Source organism: Lepisosteus oculatus, chromosome 5 (assembly GCF_040954835.1).
Source record: "Lepisosteus oculatus isolate fLepOcu1 chromosome 5, fLepOcu1.hap2, whole genome shotgun sequence".
Classification (NCBI taxonomy): domain Eukaryota; kingdom Metazoa; phylum Chordata; class Actinopteri; order Semionotiformes; family Lepisosteidae; genus Lepisosteus; species Lepisosteus oculatus.
The window spans coordinates 14,043,871-14,058,339 of record NC_090700.1 but is presented as its reverse complement, the minus strand read 5'-3'; the positions used below and the strand labels follow the sequence as shown (position 1 = coordinate 14,058,339).

The 14,469-nt window shown below is 36.9% G+C and overlaps 1 protein-coding gene across 1 annotated transcript; it reads left to right on the top strand.

Moving 5' to 3' along the window:
• The first annotated feature begins 9,133 nt into the window (after positions 1 to 9,133).
• On the top strand, positions 9,134 to 10,835 carry LOC102687465 (olfactory receptor 51F2-like). Its single transcript, XM_006643031.2, has 2 exons — positions 9,134 to 10,043; positions 10,714 to 10,835. The coding sequence occupies exons 1-2, from the start codon at positions 9,134 to 9,136 to the stop codon at positions 10,830 to 10,832; spliced, it is 1,029 nt and encodes a 342-aa protein (XP_006643094.2). The 3' UTR covers positions 10,833 to 10,835.
• Positions 10,836 to 14,469: the final 3,634 nt, after the last annotated feature.

Genomic DNA, 14,469 nt, shown 5'->3' with positions numbered 1-14,469 from the left:
GAGAGAGCACAGCCAGGACAGACAGGCAAATAAGATACACTCCACAGACATTCACAACAGCGACATATCATAAAACGTTTGCACATATAGTTAAATTTAAACACTAAAGTTAAAAAAACACTTGAATTACTTATCCAGTCTCTTGAAATAAAATTATTTTTCAAGCAATGCAACTAACGTCCGGCAACGTGTTCTTTTTAATCCAACATTGACAGCCACATCTTAAATCTTGTCAGTCAGCTCTTTTTTCTCTATTTGAATTGTGGCAATTCAAACAACCTGGGATAACAAGTGGTCTCAAAGTCACCGAGCTCACAGAGCTTCAACAATAGATGACAATTCCCTTAGTCCCTCCTTAGTCTTCCTGAAATTGTCAGATTATGAGTGAATAAAAGCATTTTATTAAAAACATGTTTGCGTTTGTTTGGGAGCTATATTATGTATTTTTCATATGTAAGATATAATGATGTGTTCCCGCTTACACATCGCACGACTTTAAAAGCTAGAAAAACAGGTTTCGATTCACATTATCTGGCGAGCCTTGTTTTGTCAAAGGACAGCACAAAAAAACAGACAATACACAGGGGGGGGGGGGCAAGCGAGAGAGAGTTTTTTGCCATCTGTCAAAAAAACCCAAATCACCCGGGGCAGAGACTCTGGGGGGGTCATTGTGTGGTACAGAGCGGAGCTCAGTCACTCCAAACAAGTAGTAAAGAGAGAAGAGTCCACAATTGATTTAAGGCCGATCTATCAAAGTGCAATGAAATACAATATTGTTGTTGTTGTTGTTATTGTTGTTTTTATCCTGTAAAGCATTTTGAGAAGCCACCTTTAAAGGTAATATATAAAAGCGCTGATTCTTATGGAATGTGTTTTCTTTCTTCTTTTTTTCAGTATGGAATAAACCTATTACTTGATTCTTATGGATGCCCGGTTCTGCCGGGGATTCAAAAAAATATATTTTTTAATCGCGTATCTAAGGAAATAGCAGTATAACCTTATTCATGCACAAACAGTCTCCTCTTGCCAGAAAGCTCTAAATTGCATTTTGAGTGTGGTTTTTGACTTTTTTTAAATTGCAACCCATAAATAAAGCTGATACTGTTTAGACTTTTAATTATTTTAAACTGTATTACAGCAGCACAATGCACAATGCAACGTAAATTGCAAAAATGCACTTGGAATCTGTCCAAGCCCTACTTTGTCAGGCATTTTCTTTTACTGTAACAGTGAACAGTGTTCTAAAACAGTGTTAAAACAGTGAACTACTGTAAGTGTAACATAACATTCAGAAAAACAATCGAGAATAGTTTTGTGGTGTTTGTATAGATTCGTTCCTAAAATGTATAACATAACAAAATTAAAGAAGATTAAAATCTGTAATCTTTCCACTTGTATGTCATCAGAAAATACAAGAAGTTTCTGCTTTGTGTAAGGATGGTATCAAAAAGTAATCTAAGTAGTGAGAAAGCTGTGCTCAATGATAATTAAGGGACTTAAAAGTAAAAGTAGATGCTTCATATTGCTTGACTAATTTAAAAAACTAAGTTATAAATGCAGACACTCTCTCAGTGCCGCGCTGGGTCTAAATATCTAAATATACATTCGCCCCAGGCAGAGGCCGAAGAGCACCCGGCTGGGGTGCGTGGGGAAGAGCAGGACAGAAGTGAAAGTGGTCAGGGCGGGGTTAAGGAAGGCCGCCAACCAGTGTGGCTGTCCCACAGTGAAGCGGGCGTACAGTCTGGGGAGGTATCTGTTTTCCTTGTAAATAGTTCCCTGCTTCTGCACCGCTGGGTCTTACTCTCTCTCTCTTTTCTCTCTCTCTTGGGCGCGTGGGTGGTGTGTTGGCTCGCGCTGTTGGCGGGCGGGGGTGTGGGAGAGCCGGGCAAGCAGGTGGTGACGGAGAAGAAAAATAAAGGCTTTAACTTGCTTTAACTCCGCAAGTCTGAGTTCTTGTGTCCGTCCTATCCAAACCCGAAAGTTTTACAATATGTATCTGTATAGCAGGTGGTGTACAGCTTTTTAGTATAGATTACACTTTTCTAAAACGTATTTAAAAAATAAAAACGATTACAATCTAATCCTTCCAAGTTTGATCCCAAAATCCCAAGAAAAATAAATTTAAACGGGAAGAAAGCTATGCTGAAAGTTTATTAGGATACTTAGAAGACAAAAATACTGTATCAATTTATGTTGCATTTGTCTGATTATGATTAAAAAAACACATATAATTAAACCCGCGGTTACGATTTAAATCAAAACGCGATTTAAATCAATATAAATGTTTATATTGTAACACATACTGTACAGCCTCCATTTCTCTATACAAATTTAAAAAATGGTGTGTGCAGCCTAAGAGGGGGGTGATGGGGGGGTTAAGTCCGCAAGTCTGAGTTCTTGTGTCGTCCTATCCAAACCCGAAAGTATTACAATATGTATCTGTATAGCAGGTGGTGTACAGCTTTTTAGCTGTCAGTGACAGCTGACAATCCTCCATACACCCATGTGAAAAATTAATAATGCCAATGTAAACGTCATATTTGCAATTTGTTGACAATAGAAATGTTAGGTTCTCTAAAGCTTTGTGATAGTTGACCCAGGCAGCAAAAGATCAGCTGCACTGGTAAGATGCGACACCGAAGATATGATTAATAACCTTTTAAATCTGAAGGGAGATCTAAAGGGATCCCCCCCCCACACACACACACACAATAGAAGCAGGAAGCAGAAGCAGGGACCGTTGTCAGAAGGGAAGAAGGTGACTATTCATTGTTATTAAACATGACTTAAATTCAATCATGTTGTGATATTTAGAAATATAAAAGTCAATTGATTGTCCATAATATTGCTATTCTATTTTTTCGAAGAAATGTTTGTTAAAAGAAAAGTCACAGCACCAGCTTGATTTGAACACACAACCTGTAGGTTAGTAATCAGGCACGTAGACCAGTGGGCTACTAGGGAAGTCGCATGAAGAGAGAGGCGAAACAGCCCTACACAGCCCTGTCGCAGTACACGAATATAATCATATCATTATTAATTTCTTTAGATACGCGATACCATATTATATTAGCAGAAAAGCTTAAAACTACCACTTTTTTACACGCTATTTCACATGTTAGTTAAAGACTTTGATGCTTAAAATCGTTAGAGAGAAATGGAATACTGGTGTGTATTTTTTCTTTAAAGTACCGATTCCTGGAATCTGACTGGCTGACACCCTTCTGAAGCGGTTCCATAATATCTGGTATACGGAAAAGAAAGCGTTTATAAAAAAGCCTGGATTCTCATGTATCTGATACAAGTATCTTTTAATACAGTCTTTGCTGTGCTCTTGAGGATCCTTGTGATATTTTGAGCTCTGGTTGAATGATAAGTGTCGCAGTTTAAATAATTTTCATAGTTAGAAATTATGAAACGCTCTGTTAAAAGCAAGGGAGTTTTTATGTTCGTTGCAGTTAAAGAAAATGCCTGACAAAGTAGGGCTGGGACAGATTCCAAGTGCTTGTACAAATGTGCTAAAGAAATTATACTTTGAGTTTACAGCTTGTCCAAAGTCATTCATTATTAATACTATTAGTAATATCTTCGGTAAAGGCTTTGATGCATAAATATTTCTGATAAAGGTAGGTTGTGTACTTTTGTCCAACTGTGCAATCTTGCTTTCATAAAATATACCAACTTTTTAATGACTGATGATTAACATGCTGTAATACACAGTTTAAATTGAAAAGCTCAAATGCTGTACATGAGAGGTTAAGCTTTATTGGCTCCTCCTGGCGGTTTTACAAGGTGATGCCGGATACTTTCCGGTATGACGTCAAATTACGCGATTTACCCCGTGATACTGTGACATGCCCATCGGGGTATACCGCGAAACACCCCACCCATTTTGAATGGCCGCATCTGTAAATACCAGACTAATAACTGCATCCTTATCTTCCACCATTCCACCAATGATGAACCTCATCATTTACACAATGAAAACAGAGGAGGTAATGAAAGCAGTAAAAAAGTTTGACAAAAGAAACAAGACAATTAAACCTAAGGAGCGTCAATAAGCCGATTTTGAATGGCATTAAAAATATTTATATGTTTGCATGCAATGTCATGAAAAATATCTTTTGTTTCGGTTTTTCATTTCTTTGGACCTTTTTTCAACCTTTTTGGTTATAACTCCAATTTTATCAGTTTTATGTACTTTTTAACGCTGTTCTTCTTTCTCAAATTTGAAACACCCCAATTGCTTCTACTTCTTTGTTATACTTAGGAGTACCTTTATTTCCTGGGAACTACCCCCCCTTGTCTGTTTCACCATATCATAGTCTTTATACAAACATGTCTACAAACCTACACTTATTTTATTATCCTCCTCTCTTTTTATTGTCTTTGCAGTCTCTTTTTGTACTAGTCTGAATCTACCATCTATCATCACTCTTCAGGTCTTCCTTCATGCTGAGTCTGTCCTTATCCTGCTATTCTCTCTAGTATTCTCTTGAGCTGTTACTCAGCTAGAGTATATTTTTTAAGCCTTTAACTTCATTTACATGCTGACTATATATCTTTCCCAGAAACCCTTGATTTCTTGCTTTTATTTCCACTACTGAAGTGTCTCATAATGTACTATGGACCTTATTCAAATTCATTATAATCACAGAAAATTATAAGTAGATTTTTTAAATTTGCAATTATTTTCTGAATACATAATGCATCACATTTTATTATTTAAAATATGATGTATGATTTTCTGTATTTGATGATTTTCTTAGTAATTGTGTATAATTATACATTTTGGTATCCTTTAAGCTCTGTGCTTCTCCTTTTGTAAACGGGGACTATAAAAAAAACTGTATTAATTGAAATACCATTATGTTAAGTATTTAATTAACAGCTAGTGGAAATAGTAATGATGTAAAAATAATAATAAACATACAGAAGAATTCCCAATTTTATTTTATTTTTTGTTTTTATTTAAATGAAAAATTAAGGACTCAGTTGAGACACACTTTCTTACTTTAATTTATTTCCAACATACTAAAAGATAGACAGTTTGTACTGTTGTTTAAAAAATCACAAACTATAAAAAACAGCTTTAACTTTATAACTTAACTATAAGGTATTTCACAACTCCCCTGTTAAAACCATTTTACACTAATTAGAACTTGAACAACAGCATGATACTCCAATCAGAATACTGTACTGGGAAGCATATAGCAATTTGATTATTTTTTACCCATTTAACAATAAATTAAATGAAATGGGGCTTTACATTTTATTCAGAAATGTTAATCTTTAAGTAACCTGTAGATTAGCTTTCTTTTCATCTCTATTCCACCTTATTTAAAATTATAGTTAAATCTCTCTGGGGAAAAATGATGAACAGTCCCCAATACAACCATATATTTACAGTTGGAATGACATTTTAAGATGTAAATCGGGGTATAAGCTAACTACAAGTAATTCATAGTATAGTAATACAATTTCATTATTTGCTGTTACACAGAAGTTGTGGAGGTAGTAAAATGTTAATCTTACACTTCAGCTCTTCTACACATTCTGTAAATATTCAACTACTAAACATTCCTTGTGCACATATTTTCTAAGTTAGACATCTCCATTGATATTGGTGCAAAACATTACATTACATTTCAGTTCTTTTTTTTTTTGTGTGTCTCTTGCACAACCCCAGTTTGACTCCCACCTCATCATCTCATCATACTCACTGGCCTTTCCAGCACAACTTGAGTTGGTGATCTGACCATCATTTATCTCCTCCACCTCTGCTTATTTGCTGTCCCAGTAGAAATTTTCCCGGGTTGCTGATGACCACAGGGTCATTTTTAACTTGGTTTTGCCTCTTTGTGCTCAGTCCCCACCACCTCTGGTGCCTGTACCCGTCTCAGCCCTAGCTGACATGGCTACAGGTGGTCAATCTACGTTTCTCCCTCCTCTGTCACATCTGGTACAGTTTTGGCCTTTGAGTCTTACCCCACTTTACAATCTTCCACCCACAGTCTCAGGAGCTTGCTTTATCTGATGATTGTACTACTTTTGGGATCTGCATATAAATTCTCTTCACATCAGCAAAGGGTTTCTCATTACTTTCTGCAGAAATGCAGACGCAGATATTAGAGATGGTGGGGTATCCCATGGTATGTTTTAAAATAATTTCATGCAGAACTGCACTATTCTGTAAAACTATCAGACAGCGTAGTGAATCATTAAAGTACAGCAGCTTTTTGTGGTTGCCATAAAAATCTATATATTGCTAAATGTTTACTAAGCCTACAGCCCTGTGGGGCACCTATATTGATGGTCAGCATGAAATAAATCTTTCCATCAACACTCACAGTGGTCTGCCAGTCAGGAAATCCAGAATCCAGTTGCTTAAAGAGGTGCTGATGCCCAGGTCATTCAGTTTCCTGACTAGTCTGGATGGAACTATATAGTTAAATGCAGAGCTGTAATCAATGAATAGCATTCTGACATAATGTACAGTATGTGACTTTATTATCCAAATGTGCCAGGGCAGTGTGAAAAGCCAGGGAAATTATATCGTCACTGGACGGTATGCATATACCATACATGCAAACTGCAGGGGGACTAAGTAGTCAGGTACCATTGTGTTAATGTGCCTCATGACCAGCCTTTTAAAGCATTTCATTACGGTAGATACTTTAATCATTTAATCAGGTCACAGTATTTTTCTTCAGCACTGGTGTAATTGTAGTTTTCTTTAAAAACAATCAAAGATTGTAAAAGTGAAAGGAACACCATCTGGGCCTGTTGCCTTCCATATGTTCACCCGTCTGAAGGTTGCCCTGACTTCAGCCTCGATGACAGACATAGCTGTATCATCAGCTGGCTGGGAACATTGGCGCTTGTGGCTCTCCGATTCCCTTGTATTCCAGGTTGTATTTAGTCTGTTTAGTTAGTTGCCTTTTAGCGTCCCTGATAGCTCTCCGCTGGTCATACCTTGCCTTCTTGTAAAGGTCCAGATTGCAGATGACCTTAGGATGCTCTTTCCAAGTGAGCACAGTGTCTTTCACTGAGTTACTGTAGTTGTTTTCTGTATTTCATTCCAACACCCAGATCATACATGGTTCTCATTCACTCTACAATATGGCAGACATTCTCAGATCACTGTTCCTTGAAAACTGTGATTAGCCAAACAGACTCGATCAACCAAAGTTTACACCCCCATAATTCCATTTTTGAATTAATCTGCATTGATTTCCTGTGTAGGGTTACCACCAGTCTTGACTTTCCAAAAGAAATGCTTAGAAACCACTAAACAACAACAACAACAACAACAACAACAAAAAAATGCCAAAATGTACTAGCACATAATTGGATCTACTCAGGATATATAGTCAATCTCACCTGGCCATCTGTAAAGCCGATATAAGTAATAATAAATGTTTCGTTTAGAGGTTCATGTTGGTGTGATCAGAAAAGTATGTTACATACAGAAAAGTGTGAGTTCAGAAAGATATGAGAGGTACAAGTGTTTATTGTTGGTCTGGGCTAAGAAAATACTTTGCTACTTTAACAAACATCTCCATATAATTAACAAGCATTGTTTCTTTCTCTGAAGAGCTCTTATGAGTGAGACTAATGAGTCCCACAATAATACTGTTGAACCGTGCATTCCCATGATGATTGCACTCTGCAGGATCTTATTTATAAAAGGCCTTAGGTTTTGTCATTTTTACTCATGTTCTCTTTTACTCCAATATTTTACAATTTCTTTATTTGGTAAGATAATACAATGGCACCACACTTTATACAGTATAGCACTCCACAGCTATTTTTTTATTGTATATGTATATAATAATTATGAATACATATCTGAAGTGATTTAATTGTTGTGTCTTGCATTGCAAAAAACAATATTTGTTATTGACTTTAAATACTGATTTTATTCTAATTTCTTGTGCTCTATTTCTAAAGTATAAACAATGTAACAGTTTCGTGACAAAAATAAAATAACATTTGTCAGAAGACCAGATGGAAGTATTTTAAGGAATTCAAATTAAGCCTCATCTGCTGCTTTTTCCTTTCAAAGCTGCATTTCCTTTTCATATGAACAAGACGTTTATTGGTGAGTATAACGTGCTTGCTTTTTTTAGATGATTAAATTAATCACATCAATATGTTTGTTTATTGGACAAGGAATATAAAATACATAATCATTTCCTACAAAAATAAGATGTATAATGTAGTTCTGGTGGGTAGCTGCATCAGCATGCATAGGCTGCAAAGAAACAGGTAATAGGTTTATTCCATGGTGAAAAGATGAAAGAAAACACAATGTTTTGTCCGTGGAGCCTTCTTCAGGTGTGTCAGGTAAGGTGTACAAAGTCCTATTACATTAAATTATTATAAAAATGTTAATGTGCTTAATTTTTTTTATCTAGAAATATTATAATTACTGAATCAATTTGGACTTCTAATGCATTATCCCACTGCACTGTACTACATTGTGAAACTATTTACTTTTTCATGGAAAATGATTATTACAGATCCAACTGAAACTCACGATAACAATGTATGCTAAGAAAATTTATGTTGTTTAACATAATTTAATACACTGCTTAGAAAGAAATTAAACCTACAGCTATACCTTTAACTTAAGATTGATCCACACCTAGAATTCCAAATTGCCCTTTAATAACCTAAATACTATAATGCAGCAAATACTCAATTGGCAACTCTTTCCTTACATGACACAGTAATATAATGGTGCCAGAATAACACCAAAATTATGTCTTCTCCATTTTTGTAATATTGAGTTTGAAATCCTTGCATATTGAAAATTCTAGTACAAACAATTGTGAAGAAACTACCATGATCTTCTTCTGTTCAACAATTCCTCAAAATGTTTCATTTGATTGACCTCCATTCCATTATATCAATTATTTTTCTTATATTCCTCATGTAAATGTGTTTATTGTGTTTTTTCTTCACTGTTACTCTATTGGGAAACTCCTTCATCATGTTTATTATGGAGTTGAAATCCTTGCATGTTGTAAATTCTAGTACAGAAAGAAAACCTTTTAAAATGCAATATAATATAATAATTGACTTTTTAATTAAAGGACAGACACTACAACTGGGATAAACCTTCCTCATGAGTTCCTTGAATTCAACACTTCCTCAAAATGTTTCATTTGTTCGACCTCAGTTCTTCTATATCAATGGATTTTCTAATATTCCTTATGTAAAATACTATTATATTTTCTTGTGTATTGTTTTAACTGTAACGATATTAGGAAACTCTTTCATTATGTTTATTATTTACATAGAGCAAAGTCTTCACACCCCAAAGTATGTGGTTGTTTTTCATTTAGCTGTAGTTGACATGTGTGGCAGCACAGCTCTTATTCCTAAAATGATCGAGACTTTTCTTTTTGATTCCCAACTCATCTCATATGAAGGCTGCTTGGCTAATATGTTTTTTGTACATAGTTTTACATTCATGCAGTCACTAACTCTTCTTGCACTTGCATATGACAGATTTGTTGCTATCTGCTTTCCTCTGAAATATCATATCATCATTACTACTGCTGGAATGGGTAAAATATTAGCTGGAATATGGATTCTAGCAGCTGGGGTAGTAATTGCAGCTGTAGGTTTCACTACCAGACTATCATTCTGCAAATCAATTGTGATAAACAGTTATTTCTGTGACCATGGACCTATTTATCGGATGTCTTGTAATGACAATTTTCCCAACTATGTAATTGCTCAGATTGGTATTACAATATTGCTAGCTGCACCTTTGACTTTAATACTGTCAACTTATGTGTGTATAATATTGGCATTACTAAAAATCGCCTCAGAGGAGGAACGCATAAAAGCAATGAAAACTTGCACCTCCCATTTAATCTTAGTGGCAATGTTTTACCTTCCGATATCTGCCATCTACATTGCAGCAAACATTACGTCTATCGACCCAAATACCAGAATAATAAGTACATCCTTATCTTCTACAATTTCACCAATGATGAATCCCATCATTTACACAATGAAAACAGAGGAGGTTATGAAAGCAGTGAGAAAGCTTTGCAAAAGAAACAAGATAATTAAGCCTAGGAGGAATCAATAAACAGATTTAAATGGGTTTGAAAATAGAAAATTATAGAAATTGGCATGCATGCAACATGTCATTATATATTTACACATTTTATATACAGTATGTGACATTGGGACATTTGGGTCAAATGGGATTCCCAAATTTAAGCATATTCCAAAATATTTCAGAGCAAACAAGCAATTTAAATATTGTGTTGGTCATGAAAGTTCAGGAGGGATGACAACACCCAAGTTCAATTAGACTCCGCTGTCAGTAATTCGCAATCACTTCCTCACTTGAAACAGAGGAGGTAATGAAAGCAGTGCAAAAGTTTCACAAAAGAAACAAGACAAACCTCGGTAGAATCAATAAACAGAATATGCAGAGTATGAATATAAGACGTTAGTGTGCAGCGTCATCAGGAATGTATAAGTCTTACTTTTTTGCTGACTTGTTTGATCCTAGCTGGTTAGACCTACCTTTTGTCCTGCCAATGCTATACATATTATGTTCTTCCCTCACCGATTTCAAACACCCTCTCTGTTTCATCACTATGTCTCTTCTGGCATTTTTGTTACACTTAGTGTACCTTTATGTGTACCTTCCCGAGCATAACATTTTTTTTATCTTTCTCAATTTTGCTGTCTTTATTGTCTCTATGCTTCTCTCTTCCAATTGCAATCTAACAACATGTCCAGTCTCCCTCACTTTGTGCTCAATCTCTCCTTGTCCTGCTATTATCTCTGCTCTCTAGAACTGCCACCCTAGCAGAGTGTAACTGTTTAAGCCTTCAACTTTCTCTCTTGCTGATTTTGCTACATTCACAGAAACCTTGAGCTTCTTCTCTTATTTCAGATCCTGAATTGTGTCAATATGCAATATCGACCATATTCCCATTCATTATAAGCACAAAACATTGTCATTAAACCCTTTAATTTTCCTTAATATTTTGACTACATTATTAATGTCTTTGTATGATTTTATGGAATTTACCTCTGTATTTGGTGATATTTTCTATCTTGTAAATTGTAAAAAAAATATATCCAATTTACAACCTTCAAGTTCCACGACTCTCTTGGTGCTAATACGGCTTATACTGTGAAGTGCGTTGTTTGGCATACGGTCACATATGTGCTATCTAATTGTTAAATTCTCTAGTACTTAGTATCAATAATAATAATAATAATAATAATAATAATAATAATAATAATAATAATAATAATAGTAATAATAATAATAATAATAATCAATTCATAGAAATTATTTAAAATGTCATTATTAACAAGTCTTAGATTTACATTATTTTCTTTCAATTGATTGATCAATTGAAGAATAGATTAACTTCAACTTTATATCCAATTGTTACACAGAAGTTGTGGAGGGGGTAAAATTTTAACCTTACACTTCAGCTCTTCTACACATTCTATAAATATTCAACTACTAAACATTCCTTGTGCACATATTTTCTCACATTCAGTGTTTTGTACTTGTTAAAATTAGACTCTCTTGACATTGGTGCAAAACATTACATTTCAGTCTTTGGTTTTTCATGTGTCTCTTGCACAACCTCAGCTTGACTCCCAACTCACTATTTCCTAATACTCACTGGCCTTTCCAGCACATCAGCAAGTGGTATCTCATTACTTTCTGCAAAAGTGCAGATACATATATTAGAGATGTTGGGGTATCCCATGGTATGTTTTAAAATAATTTAATGCAGAACTGCACTACTCTGTAAAACTATCAGGCAGCATAGTGAATCATTAAAGTACAGCTGCTGTGTGTGGTTGTCTATATACAAAACTATATACAGTACATGTAGTGTTATATGCATACTATATGCATTTTATCATCCAAAAATGTAATTAAATACAAAACAAAAACTAACGATTGTATTTCATATGATTTTGTTATATTTTCAAGAAATATAGCTAAGAAAAAAATAAACAATGCTACCATTTCATTAACATCCAAGGCAGCACATTCTCAACTTTAGCACAATCTCAATAGTGCACCTGTAAAATGTAGTAAGGATAGTTGAAGAGAGATCACATTTTTTAACTGTCTGAGGAAGTAAAGGCGCTGTTGTCCTCTCTGTGTACAGTAGCTTCATTTACATGCTTGAAACATGTTAAATCATTTGTAATGAATGTACCCAGTAACTTGAAGCTACTAACCATTTCTACAGCCACCCTATTGATTTGAACAGGGATGTGGTCCCCACCCTGCTTTCTAAAATTGATAACCGGTCTTTTGTTTTGCTGACATTGAAGGAGAGATTATTGTCGAGGCACCACTCCACCAACTTCCTGACCTCATCCCTGTAGGCTGTCTCATTATTACTGGTGATTCAGCTAATGATGGTAGTGTCATCAGCATATTTGTAGATGGAGTCGGAGCTGTGTCTGACCGCATGATTGTGGGTAAATGTGGAAAACAGCAGGGGGCTAAGCACACAGTCCTGAGGGGCACCTACTCTGTATTGATGGTCAGAATGGAAGAAAGCTTTCCATCGACCTTCACAGTCTGTGGTCTGCCAGTCAGGAAATCCAGAATCCAGCTGCATACTGTAAAGAAGTGGTGACTCCCAGGTCATTAAGGTTTATCTAAATTATTATCCAAATGAGCCAGGGCAGTTTGAAAAGCCAGGGAAATAGCATCGTCAATGGACCTGTTACTCCGGTATGTAGACTGCAGGAGGTTTAAGCACTCAGGTATCATTGTGTTAATGTGCCTCATGATCTGCCTTTCAAAGCATTTCATTACAGTAGATGCAGTGAATGATACCAGTCTGTAATCATTTAAACAGGTCGCAGTATTTTTCTTCAGCACTGGTATAAAGGTAGTTTCCTTAAAACACATAGAAATGGAAGATTGTAAAAGTGAAAGGAACGCCATCTGGGCCAGTCGCCTTCCGTACGTTCACCCGTCTGAAGGTTGCCCTGACTTCAGCCTCTGTGACAGACATGGCTGTATCATCAGCGGTTGGGAACATTGGCGCTTGTGGCTCCATGATTCCATTCTCAAACCGAGCGTAACAGGCATTCAACTGATCTGGGGGAGAGAAATCAGTATCAGTGGATATAACTAATGCTTATTTTAGCTTTATGATTTGTTCATGTCTGAATACCCCACCACATTTGACACACATTGGAAGAGGCAGCTTGTATTTCTATTCTGTTATGATATTGCCTTTTAGCGTTCTCTGCAATTCATATCTTGCCTTCTTGTAAAAGGTCCATATTGCGGATGACCTTAGGATGCTCTTTTCAAGACAACACAGTGTCTTCGATTGAGTTAGAGCTGGATGGCCCTACTGCCACTTGTTTGCTGTATTACATTCCAACACCCACATCATACATGGATCTCATTCACTCTACACTATGGTGTCACGGAAGCCGGAGGCTTGCCATGGACAGACAGGCAGAACAGGTAGACCCTATGCTAAGCGGCAGGAACAGAGCAAACACAGGAGTTCACTCTAGGCTCAAGATATTAGACAGAGTCGGGGACGAGACATAAGCCCTCAGGTAGCGGATGTGGGGCGACCTGGTGAGGTGAGCCTCTCGATAACCGATCCCAATGCCAAGCGAGGAGGACAGGACAGACCGGAAATAGCAAACCTCCGCCGGACACACCGAAAGCACAAGCACAAGCACAAGCACAGGGAAGAATGGAACAGGACAGAAAGGTGTAGCGCCCTCTAGGGGTAGGAAGAGGGTCGTGTCAGTACCCCCCTTCAAGGATGGCTCCGGACGCACAAAGATAATAAGCTGCATAGCACTGGGGGCAGGAAAAACGTCATTTAATTGAAAGGAAACCTCCAGGATTCCACAGCTGAGAGCTAACCACCTCCTTCGGGGTAAACTTTATTAGTAGAGGAAGGGGGAGCTGGGCGGGGATCCTGAGGCCAGAGACAAAAACCAGGCAAAACGTAAAAAAAGGTACAACAGAAATAACCCGGAATCCAAGGCAACAAATGAAACATTAAAAAATAACCCACAGCATAAAAAACCCTGATGGAACAGGGGAACAAACAACACGAAAAAATTAATGCACAACCGATAAAACCTTGGAATCCATGGGGACAAATGAAACATAAAAAGACCAGGGAGAAAGGGAAACAGGCTAGGGCATGCAAGAAACCAGAAGCCAGGGAGGCCAGAACAGCTTGCGGGGTCCAGTGCAGCCTCGGCCATTCTGTCATGGAATCCGTGGAGAGACTGGCAGAACAGGAAGAGCCTATTCGAAGTGGCAGGAACAAGGTATCAGGCAGAGTCAGGGACACGACATAAGCCCTCAGGTAGTGGACGTGGGGTGACCTGGTGAGGCGAGCCTCTCGACAACCGCACCCAATGCTGATCGAGGAGGAAAGGACAGGCCAGGAATAA